Source organism: Muscardinus avellanarius (assembly GCF_963383645.1).
Source record: "Muscardinus avellanarius genome assembly, chromosome: 16".
In the NCBI taxonomy this organism is placed as follows: Eukaryota; Metazoa; Chordata; class Mammalia; order Rodentia; family Gliridae; genus Muscardinus; species Muscardinus avellanarius.
In genome coordinates, this window is record NC_137802.1 from 7,245,926 (window position 1) to 7,267,906 (window position 21,981).

At 45.9% G+C, this 21,981-nt stretch overlaps 1 protein-coding gene across 6 annotated transcripts in view; it reads left to right on the top strand.

The window, feature by feature from the left end:
- SPECC1 (sperm antigen with calponin homology and coiled-coil domains 1) overlaps window positions 1–21,981 on the top strand; it is a gene marked incomplete at both ends in the record, with an annotated part of 188,287 nt that overhangs the window by 26,951 nt on the left and 139,355 nt on the right. The window contains one exon of one of the 6 annotated variants that reach the window (XM_080713179.1): window positions 11,193–11,232. The exons of the other annotated variants lie outside the window; for them this stretch is intronic. Within the exon in view, the coding sequence (XP_080569305.1) occupies window positions 11,193–11,232 (40 nt within the window). Of the gene's footprint in view, window positions 1–11,192; window positions 11,233–21,981 lie in introns of those variants that run through there. 6 annotated transcript variants of the gene reach the window in all.

The window sequence follows — 21,981 nt, forward strand, 5'->3', positions numbered from 1 at the left end:
TTATTTTGAAACAGGGTCTCACTAAGCTGTGGAGGGCCTCACTAAGTAGCTGAGGCTTTCCACGAACCTCAATTCTCCTGTCTCAGCCTCCTGAATGCTGGGATGACAAGCGTGCGCCACCACGCCCGGCTTTTAAAAATTTTTTTAAATGATCAGCTTTATTGAAGAATAATTCACATACCATCAAATTCACCCCTTTAAAACCTGCAGTCCACTGATTTTGAGGAAACTGGCCCGATTTATAACCATCACCACAAATGTAAAACATTTGTCCCCCCCCCAAAAAAAAAACAAATCTCTGTCCTTCCTTTCCCACTTGCCGTTTGTTCCACCAGCTCCAGGCAAGCGCTCACCTGCTTTTTATCCTTTTAGAGTCTCTTTGGACTTTTTCTGGCACCTTTTCATAAGTGGAGCGTTCTTTCCTAGACCATCATACGAGCGATTTGCCTAAGGAACTTCATGTCTGACTCGCTTGCTCCGCTTCGTGACTGTCTCTTTTCCTCGTTCTCCTCAAGTTTCTCTGGGTTTCCTTTGTTGTGTGAACCGAGTCCTTGTTTAGCAAGTTGGCCTTTGGCTTATTAGGAAAGTTGAGCTATTTTCCCCCCTCCCTTAGACTATGGAAAACTTAAATAGCATCATGAACAAAACAGAAACTGAACATTATTTACTGAATAAAGAAACCTCAGTTCCTAAAGGCACAGAAGATCCTGTCTTCTTTCTGTGCACTGCATCCAGGAGCGTGCCATAGACTCACTTAATTATTATTTTTGGTAATAAATAACTTGTTTTTGTGTGAATTCTTTTATTTTGATTGTGTGTGTGTGTGTGTGTGTGTGTGTGTGTGTGTGTGTGTGTTAGTTTCTGGGATTGAACCAGGGACATTATACCTCTAAGCTACACCCCAGTCCTATTTTTATTTGGGGGGGAATGGAACTCAGGGGCATTTGACCTCTGAGCTACACCTCCTGCCCTATTTTTTATTCTTTATTTTGTTTTTTTAAATCTTTTTAAAATTTTATATTGGTGCATTGTATTTATATATCATAATAAAGCAAATAACTTGTGTAGACATAAATGCACACATCACCCAGCCAGCCCCCGCCCAGTCCCACCCTACTCCCTTCCCATCCCTCCCTCTCATGCTTGGCTTAGTAGTAGACTATGTTATACTTTTTTTTTTTTTGGGGGGGGTGGTACTGGGGATGGAACCCAGGGGAATTCTACCTCCGGGCTACCCTCCCAGACCTATTTTATATTTTATTTGTAAACAGGGTCTCTTAAGACAGCTGAAGCTGGCTTCGAACTTGCTTGATCCTCCTGTCTCAGCCTCCCAAGCGCAGGGATTACAAGTGTGCGCCACCACGCCCGGCTATGTTATTCTTTATTTTGAAAGAGGGTCTCACTGAGTTGCAGAGGGCCTCACTAAGTAGCTGAGGCTGTCCGCGAACCTCCAGTCTCAGCCTCCGGAATGCTGGGATTACAAACCTGCACCACCACAGCTGGCTTTTTTTTTTTTTTTTAAATAGAGTCTTGCAAAGTTGCTGAGGGCCTCACTAAATTGCTGAGAATCCCTCTTGCCTCATCCAAGAGGGATTAGAGGTGTGCACCACCATGCCCAGCTTTTACATTGTCTGTATTAAAATGATTCATGCTCAATAGCTAAGAATGCAGAACCAAGTAATGTCTTAAAAAGAAAACCATAAGCCGGGCGTGGTGGCGCATGCTTGTATCCCCAGCATTTGGTAGGCTGAGGCAGGAGAATTGCTCAGGTTTGCAGCCAGCCTCAGATACTTAGGCCCTTGCAACTCAGTGAGACCCGGGGTTTCAAAATAAAGAATAATAAATAGGGCAGGGGGTGTAGCTCAGAGGTCAAATGCCCCTGGGTTCCATCCCCAGACCTGCAAAAAAAAAAAAAAAAAAAAAAAAAAAAATTTAAACAGTAAAGGCCAGACGTAGTGGCGCACACTTGTAATCCCAGTACTTGGGAGGCTGTCCTCAAATCGCAGGTTTGAGGACAGTCTCAGTAACTTAGTGAGACCCTGTGTTAACATATAAACAACTACAGTACCAAAGGACGGAAAATAAGAAAGAAAGAAAGAAAGAAAGAAAGAAAGAAAGAAAGAAAGAAAACGTCATATTTTAGTAGTAAATGATTAAAGTAAGAAAAATACCACTGTAAACTGTTAACATGACTCCATTTGTCATCTCAGACTTGTACAGTCTAGGGAAACATGGTCGCCCAGAATACACAGTCAGGAATTCAGCCTAAGCTTTCTATCACCATATAACACATATTGCTAAACTCTGAAGGCCAAGGACAGTTTTTTTTTGTGTGTGTGTGTTACTGGGGATGGAACCCAAGGGCTTTCTACCTCCGGGCTACACTCCCAGACCCATTTTATATTTTATTTGGAAGCAGGGTCTCACTAGGTTGCTGAGAGCCTCACTAAGTAGCTGAGGCTGGCTTCGAACCTGCGCGATCCTCCTGTCTCAGCCTCCCAAGCCTGGGGATTACAAGCATATGCCACCACGCCCGGCTTCAAGGACAGTTTTGTACTGTTGGTTTCAGGCTTGGAGAGAAGGCGATGGGAGACTCACAGACTTCTCACAGGCTCAGAGCGCCTGAACAAGGTCTGCTAATGAGTGTGGACTAATGCAAATGCAGGGGACTCTTTGGGCATCCTTTTTATTTTGTTTTGTTTTGAGGTGCTGGGGGTGGAACCCAAGGGCATTCTCCCTCTGAGCCACACCTCCAGCCCTATTTTATTTTTGATTTTGAAACAGGATCTCACTAAGTTGCAGAGGCTTGCCTTCAACCTGCAATCCTCCTCTCTCACCTCTCCCCAAGTACTGGGTTACAGGCCTGTGACCCCACACCCGACCGTCATTTATCTCTTAGTTTAACTTCAGGTGCTGGGAATGGAATTGTTTTGCACAGGGGTTTATAGAGCTACTTGTATCAGTGTTCTTTCATTTAGATTGGAGTGTCATTCATATTTAATCACTATGAAAAATAAAAAAATACTTTCACTAAGCCGGGCGTGGCGGCGCACGCTTGTAATCCCCGCGCTTGGGAGGCTGAGACAGGAGGATCGCACGGGTTCGAAGCCAGCCTCAGCTACTTAGTGAGGCTCTCAGCAACTTAGTGAGACTCTGTTTCCAAATAAAATAGAAAATGGGTCTGGGAGTATAGCCCGGAGGTAGAAAGCCCCTGGGTTCCACCCCCAGTACCACCAAAAAAAAAAAAAAAATACTTTAACTAATTTCAGAAGGATTTTCAAGATTTTTCTCCTAAAGGCGATTTCAGTTTATAATTTCTCATTGCAGAGTACTATTTGTTTTCTCCAAACCCTAAAATACTGAATTCTCTTTGAAGATTCTGTGCCCAGCAATACTTAGGAGGCAACAAATCTGAATTGAATTTCAGCTCCCTTTTAATCTACATGACCTTGGGCCTGAAGGCTTAATCTCCCTGGACTTCGGTCCTTTACTTGTAAGAAGAAAAAAAGAATAGCTACCAGGTCAGATCATACCTGATTCAAGTGGACTTCAACACTGAAGAAGTATACTGTGTTGTAAAACAAATCAAGAAGGGTGCTGGGCCTGAATCCCAGTACTTGGGAGGCTGAGAATAGAGGATCACAGGTTCAAGGCTAGCCTCAGCAGTTTAGAAAGATGTTCAGTGATTTAGCTGGGAGTGTAAGCTCGGAGATAGAATGATAGAATGCATCATGGATTGGTATAGGTCATGATTTAAATTTTTTTTAATTAAGGGAAAATTTGAATTCTGTTTTATTGTCAAGAAATTATTAGCCGGGCATGGTGGCCCACACTTGTAATCCCAGCATTTGGGAGGCTAAGACAGGAGGATTGTGTAGGTTCGAAGCCAGCCTCAGCTACTTAGGCCCTTTGCAACTCAGTGAGACCGTTTCAGAATAAAGAATAAAATATAGAGCTGGGGGTGAAGCTCACAGGTAGAATGCCCCTGGGTTGCATCCCCAGTGCTACAAAAAATCATTGCTATGTTAAACTGGGTATGATGGATCATGCCTATAATCCCAATATTTGGGAGGCTGAAATAGGAGGATCACAGGTTCAAGGCCAGCTTCAGGAATATAGTGAGACTTGCAGCAACCCTGTGAGACCCTTTTTCTTTTCTTTTCCTTTCCTTTCTTTTCTTTTTCTTTCTTTTCTCTTTTGCAGTACGGGGGATGGCACCCAGGGGCTTTCTACCTCTGAGCTACACCCCCAGCACTATTTTTTTAGTCTTTCGTGTGTGTGTGGGGGGGGGGGGGGATACTGGGGGGGTGGAACCCAGGGAATTTCTACCTCCGAGCTACACCCCTAGCCCTATTTTATAATTTATTTGTAAACAGGGTCTAAATAAGTTGCTGAGAGCCTTACTAAGTAGCTGAGGCTGGCTTCGAACCTCCTGTCTGAGCCTCCCAAGCGCTGGGATTATAAGCGTGCGCCACCATGCCTGGCTTTTTTTTTTTTTTTTAATAGGGTCTCATTGAGTTACAGAAGGCCTAACTAAGTACCTGAGACTGTCTATAAACCACAGTCCTCCTGTCTCAGCTTCCCAAATGCTGAGATTACAAGCATGCGCCACCATGCCCTGCAGAGACCCTGTTTCTAAATGAAACAAACAAAAAGGGCTAGGGGTGTAGCTAGGAGATAGAATTCCCCTGGGTTCAGTGTGTGTGTGTGTGTGTGTGTGTGTGTGTGTGTGTGTGTGTGTGTGTTACTGAGGATTGAACCCAGGGGCATTCTACCTCGAGCTACATCCCCATACCCCCCCTTTTATTTTTGAGACACAGTCTTACTAAGTTGCAGCGGGCCTCACTAAGTAGCTGATGCTGGCTGCGAACCTGTATCCTCCTGTCTCAGCCTCCCAAGTACTGGGATTACAAGCATGTGCCACCACGCCCGGCCTACTTTGCCCATTTTAAGATCAGATATTTGCCAGGTGTGGTGGCACATGCTTGTAATCCCAGCATTTGGGAAGCTGAGACAGGAGGATCTCAGTTTGAGAACAGCCTCAGGTACTTAGTGAGGCCCTTTGTAACTCAATGAAACCCTGCTTCAAAATAAAGAATAAAAAATAGGGCTGGGATATAGCTTGGAGGTAGAATGTCCTTGAGTTTCATCCCCAGAACCACACACACAGAAAAATATATAAATAAAATAAAAAATAAAATCAGATATTTGTTTTCTTCCTGTAGAATAATTTTAGCTCTTTTCTCATCTAGGTATTAGTGTATATTAATTTTTTTTTTTTTTTTGGTGGTACTGGGGTCCCTGGAAGCCCTTCTACCTCTCGGCTACACTCCCAGACCTATTTTTATACTTTTTTATTTGGAAACAGGGTCTCTTAAACCAGCGCGGCTGGCTTTGAACCTGCGCGATCCTCCTGTCTCTGCCTCCCAAGCGCGGGGATTACAAGCGTACGCCACCACGCCCGGCGTTAGTGTAAATTAATTGTACAGAATAATGGGTTTCATTGCGACAATTTCATATGTGCATAAAACATTCTTTTATCATATCTACCTGCCCAGCACAGGGAATTGGATTTTAGGAGGGTCCTACCACCCTATTGGTAAAGGAATATGTTAGTCAGCTTTCCACTACTGTAAAAAAATACCTGAGATAGTCAGCTTAAAAAGAAAAAAGGTTTATCCTGGCTCACAGCTTGGGAGGTTTTGACTTTAGTGGGCTGGCCCATTACTCTGAGCAGTGGTGAGCCAAGACAGCACAGCAAGCCTACACCTCAAAACCAGTCACCTCATGCCAGGAATGCGGAAGAGAAATAAAGAGACCTGGTGTCCCACAATCCTCTTCAAGGGCACACCCCCAGTGACCTACAACCTGCTACTACCCCCCCCACACGCAATGTTTCCGCCACCTCCCATTAGCACCAACCTAGGGACTACACCTTGAGCACAAGGGCCTTTGGGAACATTCGGGACTGAAGCAGAGGGGCTCATTGTACCTAAGCTAAAGTTTGTGCAAACATTGTGGTTTATGCTGAACACCTGCCTTCCTTCTGGGCGTCTGGAATGTGACGTGTGCTGGGGGAGAGCCGGCATGTGTGACCAGCTTCCAGTAAAAACCCAGGCGCTGAGTTGGAGCACCCCTGCAGACCACATTCCACCCTTGTTGGCACAGCTCAAGGCTGGAGAATTAACTGGAATGACTCTGCTGGGAGGAGACTCCTGGAGGCGGGAGCTTAGCTTTCTCTGGACTTTGTCCCACGGGCCTTTCCCTTTCTTCCTGTCCTTTGCTGTAACATATCATCTCTGAGTCCTCTGAGTCCTAGTGAATCGCCAAACCTTGGGTTGAACTTGAGGACCCCAGACAGAGGTTCAAATCCTGGCTCTGCCATTCCATAGGTAAATAGCCTTAAATAACTTACTTATAGCCGGGCGTGCATGCTTATAAACCCAGTACTTGTGAGGCTGAGACAGAAGGATCACACAGGTTCGAAGCCAGCCTCGCTACTTAGTGAGGCCTTTAGCAGCTTAGTGAGACCCTGTTTACAAATAAAATAGAAAATGGGTCTGGGAGTGTAGCCCAGAGGTAGAAAGCTTCTGGGTTCCATCCCCAGCACCACAAATTAATTAATTAATTAATTAATTACTGCCTAGCCCATTTCCTTATCTCTACTCTGGGTTGAAAATAGTTTTGTTGGACTTTTTTTTAAAGATGAAGTAAATTGAAGCCAGGCATGGTGGCACATGCCTGTAATCCTGGTACTCAGAAGGCTGCAGGTTCAAGGCCAGCCTGGGATTACAGGTGTGCACCATACCTGGTTTGTGAGACCCTATTTAAAAAAAAAAAAAAGTATGCGTGGTGTAGCCCAGAGGTAGAATGCTCCCTTGGTTTAATTCCCAATACAAAAAAAAAAAAGAAAAGGTGAGGAGTGGTGGTGCATGCTTGTAATCCCAGCATTCCGGAGGCTGAGACGGCCAGCCTCAGGTACTTAGTGGGGCCCTCTGCAACTCAGTGAGATCCTGTTTCAAAATAAAGAATAAAAATAGGGCAGGGGGTGTAGCTCGGAGGTCGAATGACCCTGGGGACAGACCCGCAAAAAAAAAAAAAAAATTAAAAAAGTTGGAACACATTAAGTACTTAGAATAGTCCTCACTACCACAAAAAGTCCTTGACATGTAATCATTTCATTTCTTTTCTTTTCTTTTCTTTTCCTTTTCCTTTTTTTTTTTTTTTTTTTTTTGGTGGTACTGAGGGTGGAACCTAGGGGCTTTTCTACCTCCAGGCTACACTCCCAGACCTATTTTATACATTATTTGGAAACAGGGTCTCACTAAGTTGCTGAAAGCCTCACTAAGTAGCTGAAGCTGGCTTCAAACCTGTGAGATCCTCCTGTCTCAGCCTCCCAAGCGCTGGGATTACAAACTGTGCCACCACGCTCGGCTGCAATCGTTTCTTAATAAATGTTGAGAATTATCTTGCAAACAAGACATTTATACATATTTGTAATTATTTCTTTTGAATAAATTTCTAGAAGGAAAATTTCTGGGTTTAAGTATTTGAATTCCCTGCCCCAGTACTAAGGATTAAATCCAGGGATTCTTCAGCCCATTGGTGTGTTTACTTATTTACTTTTTTTGTGTTCGGGTCTGGGGATGGAATCCAAGGGCATTCTACCTCCTAGCTACACCCCAGCCCTATTTTTTATTCTTTATTTTGAAACAGGGTCTCACTGAGTTGCAAAGGGCCTCACTAAGTAGTAGCTGAGGCTGTCTGAGAACCACATTCCTCCGGTCGGTCTCAGCCTCCTGAATGCTGGGATTACAAGCATGCGCCACCACTACCTGGTTTCTTTTTATTTTTGAAATAGGGTCTCACTAAATTGTTGAGAGTCTCTCTACTTGTTGATGCTGTCCTTGAATTTGCAATCTTTCTCTCTCACCCTCCTAAGTATTGAGATTACAACATTTTTTTTTAAAGGGAGGAGGTGCTGGGCTTGGTGGTGCATGCTTGTTATCCCAACATTGTAGGCTGAGACTGGAGGATTGTGGTTTAAGTAAGGTTGTTTGCAACTCAGTGAGACCCTGTTTCAAAATAAAGAATAAAATAAATAAATAAATAAATAAATAAAAGGTGGGGTGTAGCTCAAAGGTAGAATGCCCTGGGTTCTATCTCCAGTTCAACCCCCCCACACACACACACAGGAGGAGGAGCCAGGTGTTGTGGCTCCTGCCTGTAATCCCCATTCTTGGTTAAAAGGAGGACCACAGGTCCCAGACCAGCCTCAGCAATTTAGAGAGACCCTGTTTCCAAATAAAAAATAAAATAGGGCTGGAGGTGTAGCTCAGAGGTAGAATGCCCTTGGGGTCAATCCACAGTACCAAATGATGATGATGATGATGATGTTGATGATAATAATAGTAACAAATAATGATAAAGCTGGGTGTGGTGGCAGATATCTCTCACCTCAGTACTTGGGAGGCTGAGACAAGAGGATTATACATTATACATTCAAGGACAGCTTCAGTAACCCAGGGAGACCCTGGGTTTTGGTTTTCAAACCAAAAATAAAAAGGGCTGGGGCTATAGCTTAGGAGTAGAATGCCCTTGAGTTCAATCTGCAGCTCATCATATATATATATATATGTCAGGCGTGGTGAGAGGCTGAGACAGGAGAATGGCGGGTTCAAAATCAGCCTCAGCAGTTTAGTGATGCTTTAAGCAACTTAGTGAGACCCTGTTTTCAGATAAAATATAAAATAGGTCTAGGGGTATAGCCAGGAGTTAGAAGGCCCCTGGGTTTCATCCCCAGTACCACAAAAAAAAAAAAAAAAAAATAGAATAAGGAACAATTTTAACAGGAGTAAAATTGGAGGAAGCCAATTATCTGTAATGCTAGGGCATCCCATTGGTCAGAGATGAAGAGGAGCGGGCTGGCGCTGAGAAGGCAGCAGAGACCTAAGATCAGAAGCCAGAAGCTTGGTAAGCGCAGGAATGCACAGCATCGTCCAGATATTTTAGATGTAAGAGTTGAGAGTCATAGGAGTCCAGGTTGGGTCCTTGCCTTACTGGTCTCATTTGCATTAAAAAGACATGCTAATGGCTTGGCATTTTACAAGATGGCTAGAATGACTCGTTTCCAACCACTCCAAGTATGTAACTGTTCTGCAAACTCAAGTTACATCATAGTTACTATGTTCAGAAACTCAGGCTTTACCTATCAGTCTGGAAATATTTGGGGGAAGTCTGTCATCTTTTCTGGGCTCATTCCTCACATTTTTTAAAAGGAGAGGGTTGCCGGGCGTGGTGGTGCATGCCTGTGATTCCGGTACTTGGATGGCTGAGACAAGGAGGACTGAGCAGGTTGGCTGAGACAAGGAGGACTGAGCAGGTTGGCTGAGACAAGGAGGACTGAGCAGGTTGGCTGAGACAAGGAGGACTGAGCAGGTTGGCTGAGACAAGGAGGACTGAGCAGGTTGGAGGACAGACTCAGCAATTTAGTGAGACTCTCAGCAACCCAGAAAGACCCTGTTTCAAAACAAAAATTAAGTGTAAAAAAAGGGATGGGGGTGTAACTCTGGAGGTAGAATGCCCCTGGGTTCTTACCCCTAGTATTAAAAAAAATAAAACACAATAAAAGCCACACCTTGGCTTGGAAAAGACCTACAGAGTAGGTGGCTGAATTTTAGGGGACTCCAGGTCAGGGAGGTGTCGAGGACTCAACAAAGGGGATTGACAAGAGGCTGCAGGGAAGTGGATGGGAAACTAGGATAGGGTACAGTGTCCTGCAAAACCAAGTGAATGAATACAGCTTCCAGACACTGAGAGTGATCATGCTGATAGGAAAGACAGGATTGAAAATGGACTATATGTTCCATGGTGCAGAAGACAGAACCGGTATCTGGGCTCATGCTTTATTTTGGTATAGGGGATTGAACTCAGGAGTGATGATGTACCTCTGAGATATGCCCCCATCCCTATTTTGGGTTTTGTTTTGGTAGTGAGAATTGAACCCAGGAGTGTTCTAACTCTAGGCGACACCCCGAGCCCTTTACTTATTATTTTGAAACAGGGTCTAGCTAAGTTGCTAAGGGCCTTACTAAATTGCTGAGGCTGGCTTGAACCAGCAATCCTCCTGCCTCAGCCTCCCAAGTACTGAGATCACAGACTTGTGCCATCATGCCCTGCTTACATTTTTTTGTTTTGAAACAGGGTCTCGATGATAAGTTGCTGAGACTGGGCTCCAACCTGCAATCCTGTCTCAGCCTCCCAAAGTACTGGGATTATAGGTGTGCACCACCACGCCCGGCTCCGCTCAGGATTTTATGAGTCCTAAATATTTCACTGAACGATTTAGTTCTGAATATTTTTACTATTAAGATGAAACTGCTCTGAGTAATTTCCATAAATCAACAGTGGCAAAACAGTTTCTACTTATGATTGCCGTGTATTTTTATTACCAGCGATAGTACTCATTTTGAAGAGTGGAAAAGTCTTTTGTCAGCATTCTTCTTCACTTCCTCCTTAAGAATTGTTTGTTCATCCAGCCATTCATTCACCCATCCAAAAAATATTTAATAAGCATCTCTGCCCTGTGTCAATCCTAGGTTTTTCCGGTCCTCATACATTTAATTGTACACGCTCAACACTCTGCCTTTCCAGCGGCGCTGGGCTTCAGCCTCCCCGCGATGGGGCTTTTCCAGCCTCCCTGGCAGGGCTGCCGGCCTCCGAGTGGGTGGGAGGAGGCCAGAAGTCAGTCAGCCGGTGCGTCCCTCCCACGGCCCCTGAGGAGCCCTTTGGACACTCCGGAACAATATGCAGATGAGGCGAGCGGGAGGAATACAGATGAGGGGGCGGGTCTAGCCAGGCGGGCGCGTGCAGCCGAAGTGGGCGGGCCGTATGCAGATGAGAGGGCAGGCCGCGCCTGACGGGCTCTAGGAGTTGAGGCGGGCGTGCCGTATGCAGATGAAGGGGCGGGTCCGCCCGCGGGCGCGAGGCGTGGAGGGGCGTGTCATATGCAGATGAGGGGGGCGGGCCCGCCCGCGGGCGCGAGGAGCGGCTCTGCCGGCGGCCGCCGGGAACTGGAAGGCGCCCGGCCCTTTCTTTGACTGGAGCGGACCCGCGGACGCCGGCGCGCGCTGCGGCACGGTGGACACCCGGCCCGGCGCCGGCCAGCGGGCAGCTCCCGGAGTCGGCCGAGCATGGGCAACCACTCGGGGCGGCCCGAGGAGCCCGAAGCAGGTCTGTGCGGTGCGCCGGCGGGGTCGCGCCGCGCCCCCTCGGCGGCCCGCGCCCTTCCCCCACCCGCCGAGCGCGGCGCCGAGCGGGGCGAGCGGGCGGCCCGGGAGGTCACCTGTGCGGGCCGGGCGACCAGGAAATGCCCTGGCTCCGGCGCTACCTGCGGGCCGGGTCCGGGAGCCGGGAAGGCGCGCAGGCCGGGCGCGGGGCCGCGGGGCTCGGCGCCGGAGCCGGCCGGGGTCTTGCGGGGCATCGCTTGCCCGGCGCACACTCATTCTGGAGTCCCGGGGAAGGCGGCGGCCCCGCCGGCTGATGGGTGACACTCCCGCGGAGGGTTTGACTGCGCCGGGTCCCTTTCCCCCACGCCCCAAACAATCTGCGTATTCCAGGGTGCGGGAGCCGTCCCCGCGTTTGTCAGATTATCTGCGTCCTGGGAAGTAAAGCGCGCCGGGTGGGGAGGCAGCGGGCACTAGGTTTTATCTCCTGAGTCACCCACTTATCCAGGACCCCGGCCCGGAGCGAGAGGCGATGACCTGGTGACTGCGCGTTGAAAGAACACGGAATGTTTCCGGGCAGTCCTGTTGGAAGCCAACGGGGTTTGATTTCGTCCCAGCAATGGCATCTTGAGCGATTGGAAAGAGATGGTTGACCCGATCGATGTTGGATTCCTTTGGTGGTGCATGACTCTTAGAACTCTTAGACTTTTTTTGTTCAGAGAAGTAGTTTTAAGTTTTAATGTGGATGAGGAAATTGAGGCTGGAAGGCGAAGTGAACTTGTCCAAGTGATTTATTCCTTGAATTGGGAGAGTGCTATAATTAAAACCTCGGTTGTCTTAGTTTCCGGTCATTACTCTGGATTCTCTCTTCAGCTGCATCTTAGCTTTATCCCGGGGCCTGGGCAGAGATGGGTATCTTCCTGGTACTTGTGGCATACTGGATCAATACAACAAACAGGATTGAAAACTTTGACAACCACATAGGAACACTGTTAAGAAGAATTGTAGGAATAGTTTTGCGGCATAGAGTACATGTGGGTCTTTTATACACAGTACTTATCCAAACTTCTTTTTGCAGAATAACCAATGTGTATAAAATAATATATTGGAGCCGGACGTGTTGGTGCACGCTTGTAATTCCAGCATTTGGGAGGCTGAGACTGGAGGATCGGGGTTCGAGGACAGCTTCAGCTACTTAGTGAAGCCCTCCGCAACTTAGTGAGACCCTGTTCCAAATAAAGAATGAAAAATAGGGCAAGGGGGGTAGCTCGGAGGTCAAATGCCTCTGGGCTGGTTTCCATGCCCAGACCTGCAAAAAAAAAAAAAAAAAAAAAAAAATCTATCTATCTATCTATCTATCTAATGTTGGCTATATTGTGCAAAGAAGCTTGAATAAGCACTCTTTTTTTTTTTTTTTTTTTTTCCAGTACTGGGGATGGAACTCAGGGGCATTCTACCCTCGAGCTACACTCCCAGCCCTATTTTTTAAAAAATTCTTTTAATTTATTTATTTTCTTTGCAGGTCTGGGGATGGAACCCAGAAGCATTTGACCTACGAGCTACATCCCTGCCCTATTTTGTATTCTTTATTTTGAAAGAGGGTCTTACTGAGTTGCAGAGGGCCTCATTAAGTAGCTGAAGCTGTCCGCAAACTTCATCCTCCAGTCTCAGCCTCCCAAATGCTGGGATTACAAGCGTGTACCACGCCTGGCTTATTCTTTATTTTGAAACAGGGTCTCACTTAGTTGCAAAGAGCCTCACTAAGTAGCTGAGGCTGTCCATGAATCCGATCCTCCCATCTCAGCCTCCTGAATGCTGGGATGATAAAGCTTGAGCCACCAAGCCCAGCTTGAATAAGTACTCTTCTTTTTTTTGGTGGTACGGGGGTTCCTGGAAACCCTTCTACCTCCGGCCTACACTCTAAGAACTATTTTTTTAAATATATTTTTTCTTATTTGGAAACAGGGTCTCTTAAGCCAGCAAGGCTGGCTTCCAACCTGTGGGATCCTCCTGTCTCAGCCTTCCAAGTGGGGGATTAAGTTGCCAAGGGCCTAAGTAGTAGCTGAGGCTGGCCATGAACCTGTGACCCTCCAGTTTCAGCTTCCCAAGTACTGGGATTACAAGCATGCACCACAACACCTGGCTTTGATCAACTATTAAGTAAAGGAAACACCTTTTTTGGGGGCCCAAGAATTGTGAAAACTCTTATTTCCATTATGTTAAAATTGTGAAAAGACTCACTCTTGTTAGCACTTTTTTGGTGTGTGTGATGCTGGGGAGTGAACCCAGAGGCATTCTACCTCCAAGCTATACCCCCAAATCCGATATTTTATTCCTTATTTTGAAACAGGGTCTCACTAAGTTGTGGAGGGCCTCACTAAGTAGCTGCGACTGGCCTCAAACCTGGATCCTCCTTTCTCAGCCTCCCAAGTACTAGGATTACAAGTATGTGCCATCACGCCTGGCTCTGCTTGTTAGCACTTTTAAGAGTTATTTGACCGGGCGTGGTGCATGTTTGTAATCCCAGCATTTGGGAGGCTGAGACCAGAGGATCACAGGTTGGAAGACAGCCTAAGCTACTTAGTGAGGCCCTCTGCAACTCATTGAGACCCTGTTTAAAAATAAAGAATAAAAAATAGGGCTGGGGGTGTAGCTTGTAGGTAGAATGGCCCTGGGTTCCATCTCCAGTACTGCAAAACAAAAACAAAAACAAAAAAACAACAAAAAAACTTATTTGTATCCTAGTGTTATAATTTTTTTTTTTTTTTTTGGTGGTACTGGGGGTAGAACCCAGGGGCTTTCTACCTTCAGGCTATACTCCCAGACCTATTTTATATTTTATTTGGAAACAGGGTCTCACTAAGTTGCTGAGAGCCTCACTAAGTAGCTGAGGCTGGCTTCAAACCTGCGTGATCCTCCTGTCTCAGCCTCCCAAGCGCGGGGATTACAAGGATCACTAGGAGCACACCCGGCTCCTAGTGTTATAATTTCTAAGTCACCTTACCTTTTTTTTGTGTGTGTGGTAATGGGGATGGAACCCAAGGGCATTATACCTTCAAGCTACACCCACAGCTCTATTTTATTTTTTATGTTGAAACAGTGTTGCTAAATTGTCAAGGCTGGTCTCAAACCTGTGATCCTCCTGTCTCTGCCTCCCAAGTACTGGGATTGTAGGCATGCCCCACTGAACCAAGTTTGGAAAGTAGTTTTGTTAAAGGTGAATGTATTCTCACTCCGCTTTACAATGTGGGCTGGCAGTTGTCGATACCCTGGACTAGAATTTCAATAAGTGCTTTAAGCAGGGGGACCACAAATGAGTGATAGCAGTAAGGGGGAAATGCAAGAGATGAGATGAGGCAGGAGCAACATCCCCATCTGACTGTCATGCTGCTCTTGTACTATGTTAGTTTTATGTTTTGAGAGCACACACTTAGAATTTCAGCATTGCATGATTTTTATTAGGGAGTAACCCTGAAGAAGAGCCAAGGAGGAAGAAGCAACTGGGCAAGGAAAGCCTTAGAGTGGGGCGCAGAGCCACACCCTTGAAGGGAAGGGTCGGCATGAAGAGCCCCAGCTAATGATGCAGATCTGCCCAGGAGCTCTGCTGCAAAGGCTGCCCACTAAAGGAGACCCAGCTTGGCCAGAAACGCCTAGTCCTCCTGCTGTAGGCAGTCTGTGGCTGCAGCCTGCCTGGGCAGAACCCCCCCTTCAAGCTCCAAAGCCAAGTGGGGTCCTGGTGGCATTTAACTGCAGTACTTGCAGCTGAATGGCAAGTTCTTTCTGGAATGGAGATTGGAGTGGCATGCTTCCATGGCTGGCTGCCACAGGACCTCAGGTGCTTGGACAGGAGGGTCTAAATAGAGGGCAAACGAAGCTGGGCCTGGCAGTGCATTCCTGTAGTCCCAGCTAGTCCAGAGGCCGAGGCAGGAGTATCGCTTGAACCCAGGAGTCCAAGCTCACTGCGTTGCCTGGGTAACATGGTGAGACCACATCTTAGGAAAACGAAGTCAAGTCAGCCTCTGAGCCTCCCTCTGCAGCCTTCGGAGAGCTGACTTGCACCATCTCTTCTAGATGCAACCGCCTCACTCCCTTTGATTTATGTCCAAGGCAAGAGGCAGCGAAGCTGCTGCTGCTTCTCTAGCCCTGGAATTTGCCGGGGTGGCAGCAAAGTTCCTCTTTGGCAGTATCTGCAATCTTCTGATTTGTGACTTATCACGGTATTGCAGGATGGGTAAGAGAAATGGATCAAATAAAGGACATGGAAGAGTGTGTGTGTCAGGGCAGCCAGAATCAGAAGAGTGTAACAAAGACCACATCTCTTGTTTCCTAGAAGGTCCCAAGTAACAGCCCTTTAGTTTCCAGCCAGGTTGTCAATGGCGGCATTGTCAGGGCTGCTGGGCATGGTTGTGCACTGTTCAAAGGCATCTGGGTGAGTGGGCCAGCTGGGGTTGTATTAACCTAGAGCAAAAGGTCCATTTTGCAGTTTTTACTTTTTTGGTGTTTTGGGTGCTGAGGATTAAACCCAGGGACATTCTACTTCCAAGCTTTACTCCCAGCCCTTTTTAGTATTTATTTAGAAACAGGGTCTTGCTGAGTTGCTGAGGGTATCACTAAATTTGAGGCTGCTGAGGCTGGCCTCAAATTTGTGATCTTCCCATTTCAACCTCCTAAGTACTGGGATTATAGGCACATGCCACCACACCTGGTCAGTTTTTCTTTTTTTCTTTAGAAAGTGAGCTTAGAAGATTTTCTCCATTCCTAGTACTAGCTAATACTGGCTTACTACGGTTTTTTTTTTTTTTTTTTTTTTTTTTTGGGTGGTACTGGGGTTCCTGGAAACCCTTCTACCTCCGGGCTACACTCCCAGACCTATTTTTTAAAAATATTTTTTATTTGGAAACAGGGTCTCTTAAGCCAGCGCTGCTGGCTTCGAACCTGCGTGTTTCTCCTGTCTCTGCCTCCCGAGCATGAGGATTACAAGGGTGCGCCACCACACCCGGCCTGGCTTACTACTTGTTTTAAATTTGCATGTTTGTGTTTAAAAAATGAATATAAGCCGGGCGTGGTGGCGCGCGCTTGTAATCCCCGCGCTTGGGAGGCTGAGACTGGAGGATCACACAGGTTCAAAGCCAGCCTCAGCTACTTAGTGAGGCTTTCAGCAACTTGGTGAGACCCTGTTTCCAAATAAAATATAAAATAGGTCTGGAGTATATCCCAGAGGTAGAAAGCCTCTGGGTTCTATACCTAGTACCACCAAAAAAAAAAAAAAAAAAAAAAAATAAATAAATAAATAAATATATAAATAGGTCTGGGAGTGTAACCCGGAGGTAGAAGGGTTTCCAGGAACCCCAGTACCACCAAAAAAAAAAAAAAAAAAAAAAAAAGAATATAAATGATGTGAAATGAATGGTTCTGCCCATCGCCCCTCTGTATTATAGTTAGTGCCAACTGTGATTCCGAATGAGCCCCCAGAATAGCTCCAGCAAAAGTTTTTTTATCCCGCGTGTTGGAGTTCGCTATGAATTGGGGGCCATCTGGGGGCTTAATGACTGGGGCTGGTGGATGTTCATATTCAGCTACGGGTCCTGGGTGCCACGGATCTGCCTGTAGTTGCGGAAGGAGAGGGCCCGGGAAAGATGCTGCAGGAAGGCGGTTTCAGGGGTAAGGCCTGCAGTGGTGCCTGCATGTGGCCCCACCAGGATGCTCAATGACTGGAAGGTGTCTGTAGAGTGTCAAGCAGAGAGCAGCGGGGATGGTTGTGAAAACTGGCATTCTCTTTCCACACATGATGACCCTCTCAACCACATTTATGTCAATATATTTTTGTGTGTGTGTGGGTCTGGGGGTGGAACCCAGGGGCATTCGACCTCCAAGCTACACCCCCAGCCCTATTTTTAATTCTTTATTTTGAAACAGGGTCTCACTAAGTTGCAGAGGGCCTCACTAAGTAGCTGAGGCTGTCTGTGAACCGCCATCGTCCAGTCTCAGCCTCCCAAATGCTGGGATTACAAGTGTGCTCCACCACGCCCGGCTCATTCTTTATTTTGAAACAGGGTTTCACTGAGTTGCTGAGGGCTTTACTAAGTAGCTGAGACTGTCCATGAACCACGACCCTTTGCAACTCAGTGAGACCCTGTTTCAAAATAGAGAATAAAAAAGAGGACTGGGGGGTGTCACTCAGAGGTAGAATGCCCCTGGGTTCCATCCCAAGTATTACCAAAAAAAAAAAAAAAAAAAAAAAAAAAAAAGCTATAATCCAAGATGAAAAATGGCTGTTTCAAAATTCAGTACCCTATATAGCAAAACACTGCCAATAACAAAAGCAAAACCTATTAGAAATGTGTGGGAAAACTCTCAAGATATTGAGAGGATTTAATCAGGTGTCTCACACAAACCACTTTTTTAGTAGTTCATGTAATACATTGACCTGTTCTAAGCCAGAAAGAAAACCTCATTATAGGCTTATTTTTTTATTTTGGCACTGGGGATTGAACTGAGGGCTGTCTACTTCTGGCTATACCCCAGCTGGATTTTATTTCTTATTTGGAAACAAAGTCTCACCAAATTGTCAAGGGCTTCACTAAGTTGCTGAAGCTGGCTTCTAATGTGTGATCCTACTGTCTCAGCCTCCCAAGTACTGAGATTACAGGTATGTGCCACCAGGCCCAACTCATTATAGTTTTTTAAGGGAAATTGTACTGGTTGCTCTGTGATCATGATCAGTAAAACTGTAAATTACAAGTGTTTTAATTTTAGCTGGGTGTGGTAGCACATGCTTGTAATCCCAGTACCTGGGAGGCTGAGCCAGGAAGATCTCAGGCTCTCAGCCAGCTTCGGCTATTTAATGAGGCCTTCTGCAACTTAGTGAGATCCTGTTTCAAAAAAAAAAAAAAAAAATAGGGCTGGGGTGTAGCTCAGAGGTAGAATGCCCCTAGGCTCAATTCCTACACACGTTTGTGTGTATAGGTACACACACACGTGCACACACACAAACAAGATAAATTATTATTATTATTAATTATTATTATTATTGTGGTACTGGAGTTCCTGGAAGCCCTTCTATGCATGTTTGGGAGGCTAAGACAGAAGATCACAATTTCAAGACCAGCCTTGATAACTTAGCAAGACCTTGTTTCAAAATAAGAAATAAAATCAGACTGTGAGTATAGCTAAAAGTAGAATGTCCAAGTCAATTCCTTACAGTAACACACACACACAAAAAAAAAAACCTATATAGATCCACATATATAGATACAAATATATACACCTCCAGGGTACACTCCCAGACCCATTTTATATTTTTATTTGGAAACAGGGTCTCTTAAGCCAGCCAGGCTGGCTTCGAACCTGCGCGATCCTCCTGTCTCTGCCTCCCAAGCGCGGGGATTAAAAGCGTGCGCCACCACGCCCGGCTTCTTTTTATTTTGAAACAGGGTCTCACTAAATTGCAGAGGCCTCACTAAGTAGCCGAGGCATGAACCGTCATCCTCCAGTCTCAGCCTCCCAAATGCTGGGATTACAATGCGCCACCACGCCCAGCTTATTTTATTCTTTCTTTTTTTTTTTTTTTTTTGCCGTATAGGACCGAGCTATATCCCCAACTCTATTTAATTCTTTATTTTGAAACAGAGTCTCATTAAGTTGCAAGGGTCTCACTAATTAGCTGAGGCTGGTCTTGAACCTGTGATCCTCTTGCCTCAATCTCCCAAGTACTGGGATTACAAGTATGCACCACCACACTGGACTTTTATTCTTATTTTTAAACAAGTCTCACTAAGTTGTGGAGGGCCTCACTAAGTAGTTGAGGCTGGCTGCAAACCTGGATCCTCCTGTCTCAGTCTCCTAAGTACTGGGATTACAAGCATGTGCCACCATGCCCGGCTCCAGCCTTTTTTTTTTTTTTTTTTTTTTTTTTTGCACTACTGGGGATGGAACCCAGGGTCATTCTACCTCCAAGCTACACCCCCAGCCCTATTTTTTATCTTTTATTTTTAAACAGGGTCTCACTCAGTTGCAAAGGGCCTCACTAAGTAGCTGAGGCTGTTCATGAACTGCGATCATCCTGTCTCAGCCTCCCAAATGTTGGGATTACTAGTTTGCGCCACCACACCTGGCTAAAATTGGGATTAAAAAAAAATCTTTTAATAGTATGAACTTCAGAAAAGCTTGGGCACAGAAGAGTTTTTCTTTGTTCCACACCACTACAAAGATAACCTATGATCCTGGGCCAGGAGTGTCCCTCAGGGGTCACACTAGGAACTTGCCTGCCCCACTGTCCCCTTTCAACCCTGTCACAGGATCCCTGTTTCCCTGGCCTTTCAAAACGTGTATCTATTTTTAGATATTCTTTTACCAATATCCTTCTTCCTCAGCCTATTTTCTCTTTAACCCTTATTCTGTTACTTAAGAAAAATTAGTCTTTTCTCCTTGAACCTTCCCTTATTTTCAACTGTTTGTCCCAGATTAAGCCTCGTGTGGACAAGTTTTACAATTAGGGCTGTGATAAACCTGGAAAAGCAAAGTCAAAGATGTTGACCTGAAACTATACCCAGTAAAGAGCCAGTGCCAGCAACCTCCGGGGGCCCTTAAAAATCCCCATTGTTTAACCTGCTAAGGAATTCCTCTCCCCTCTCTAATGGGCCCTCTTTTCTCTGGCGCATCAGCAGCCAAATTAAAAGAAAAAAAATTTTTGGAAGGTCAAATTATCAGCAGTCTAACCTTCTGATCTGTTTATAAACAGATAAACAAAGAGCCTATTCATAGTGGTCATAAAACTAATATGGAAATCATCTGTGTGTAATTAGTCTCATCTCCTCTTTCCTCCCTTCAATCTGAAAACATTGAGGTAAGCCAAAGTTACGTGGCATTATATGCTTGCAAACTGGATCCAGAATGTGGTAGAGCAGCCTCTGTTGCAGGTAGAGTGTGTCTCTGTGCGCATCCTTACTTCTGTGTTCTTCTCTCTGTGTGCACATGTGTGTGGCCCTCACGGCTTCCCTGATGCCCTTTCTGTGATATAAAGCTCTCGCGCTTTATGCTTGAGTTGGGATTTTAATCAGTAGTTGTAGGAGAATAAATAAGAGAATGAAAATCAGGCAGTGGCAGCAATCCAAATTAAATTTTAGGCCAGGCATGGTGGTGCACACCTGCAGTCCCAGTACTTGGGGAAGCTGAAACAGGAGGATCACAGGTATGAGGATAATCTCAGCAATTTTAGTGGACCCTGTTTCAAAAGAAAAGTTGTGTGTGTGTGTGTGTGTGTGTGTGTGTGTGTGTGTGTGTGTGTTACTAGGGATGGAACCCAGGGGCATTCTACCTCTGAGCAAATCCCTGTCTGCCCTATTTTTTTATTCTTTATTTTGAAACTGGGTCTCACTGAGTTGCAAAGGACCTCACTTCACTAAGTAGCTGAGGCTGTCCATGAACCTTGATCCTCTGGGCTCAGCCTCCGGAATGCTGGGATTACAAACTTGTGCCACCACACTTGGCTAAAATGAAGTTTGTAATCGTAGTACTTGGGAGGATGAGAAAGGAGGATCTGGGTTAAATCTTTTTTTTTTTTTTTTTTTTTTGGTGGTACTGGGGTTCCTGGAAGCCCGTCTACCTCCAGGCTACACTCCCAGAACTATTTTTACATTTTTATTTGGAAACAGGGTCTCCTAAGCCAGCATGCGCGGCTGGCTTTCGAACTGCTGGCTTCGAACCTGCGCGATCCTCCTGTCTCCGCCTCCCAAGTGCAGGGATTACAAGCGTGCGCCACCACGCCCGGCAAAATCTTTTTTAAAAAAATTTTTTTTATGGTACTGGGGGTGGAACCCAGGGGCTTTTCTACCTTTGGGCTATACTCCCAGACCTATTTTATATTTTATTTGGAAACAGGGTCTCACTAAGTTGCTGAGAGCCTCACTAAGTAGCTGAGGTTGGCTTTGAACCTGAACAATTCTCCTGTCTCAGCCTCCCAAGAGCTGGGATTACAAGCATGCGCCACCACACCAGGCTTTAAATGTTTTAAACATTTTTTACTTTAAATGTATACTGTAAAGCCGGGCATGGTGGCACACACTTATAATCCCAGCATTCGGGAGGCTGAGACTGGAGGATCTCAGTTCGTGGACAGTCTCAGCTATATAGTGGGGCCCTCTGTAACTTAGTGAGACCCTGTTTCAAAATAAAGAATAAAAATAGGGCCAGGAGGTATAGCTCAGAGGTCGAATGCCCCTGGGTTCTACTCCCGGACCCACAAAAAAAAAAAAAAAAAAAAAAAAGTATACTGTACATTAAAATGATCTCTGTCATATAATACATTTTGGTATCCAGAATCTTAGGCTAACCATTTTGGATACAAAATAGTCCTTAAAGTATTGTAAGCCTCCTTTCCCGTTTACTGGTCAGCACTATTAATGCGAATGCCATTACCAGCTTGGCTGGGCGCTCTGGGCCTCTCCATAGCAGGTCGGCCCCCTCGTGCTCACATACTTGTCTGAATTCCATTGTAACCAACCCTGCCAGAGCTGTGCATAGACAGACCCCTTGCTGCTTCTCCTATTAATAGAAAGGCATGAGGTGGCTTAACTTCCTGGGGGATCTCTTCTGTTCCTGGCTTAGCACTACCTCTGGTAGCTGGATGGGCTTTTTGCGATACTGTTACCACACATGCACCTGGCCAGGTGACATTCCCCTGCCCTAGCACCTCCCCTACCCCCATCAAGTGTTCCAGTTTGGAAGATGATTATGATTTGAAGGAAAAAAAACCCAC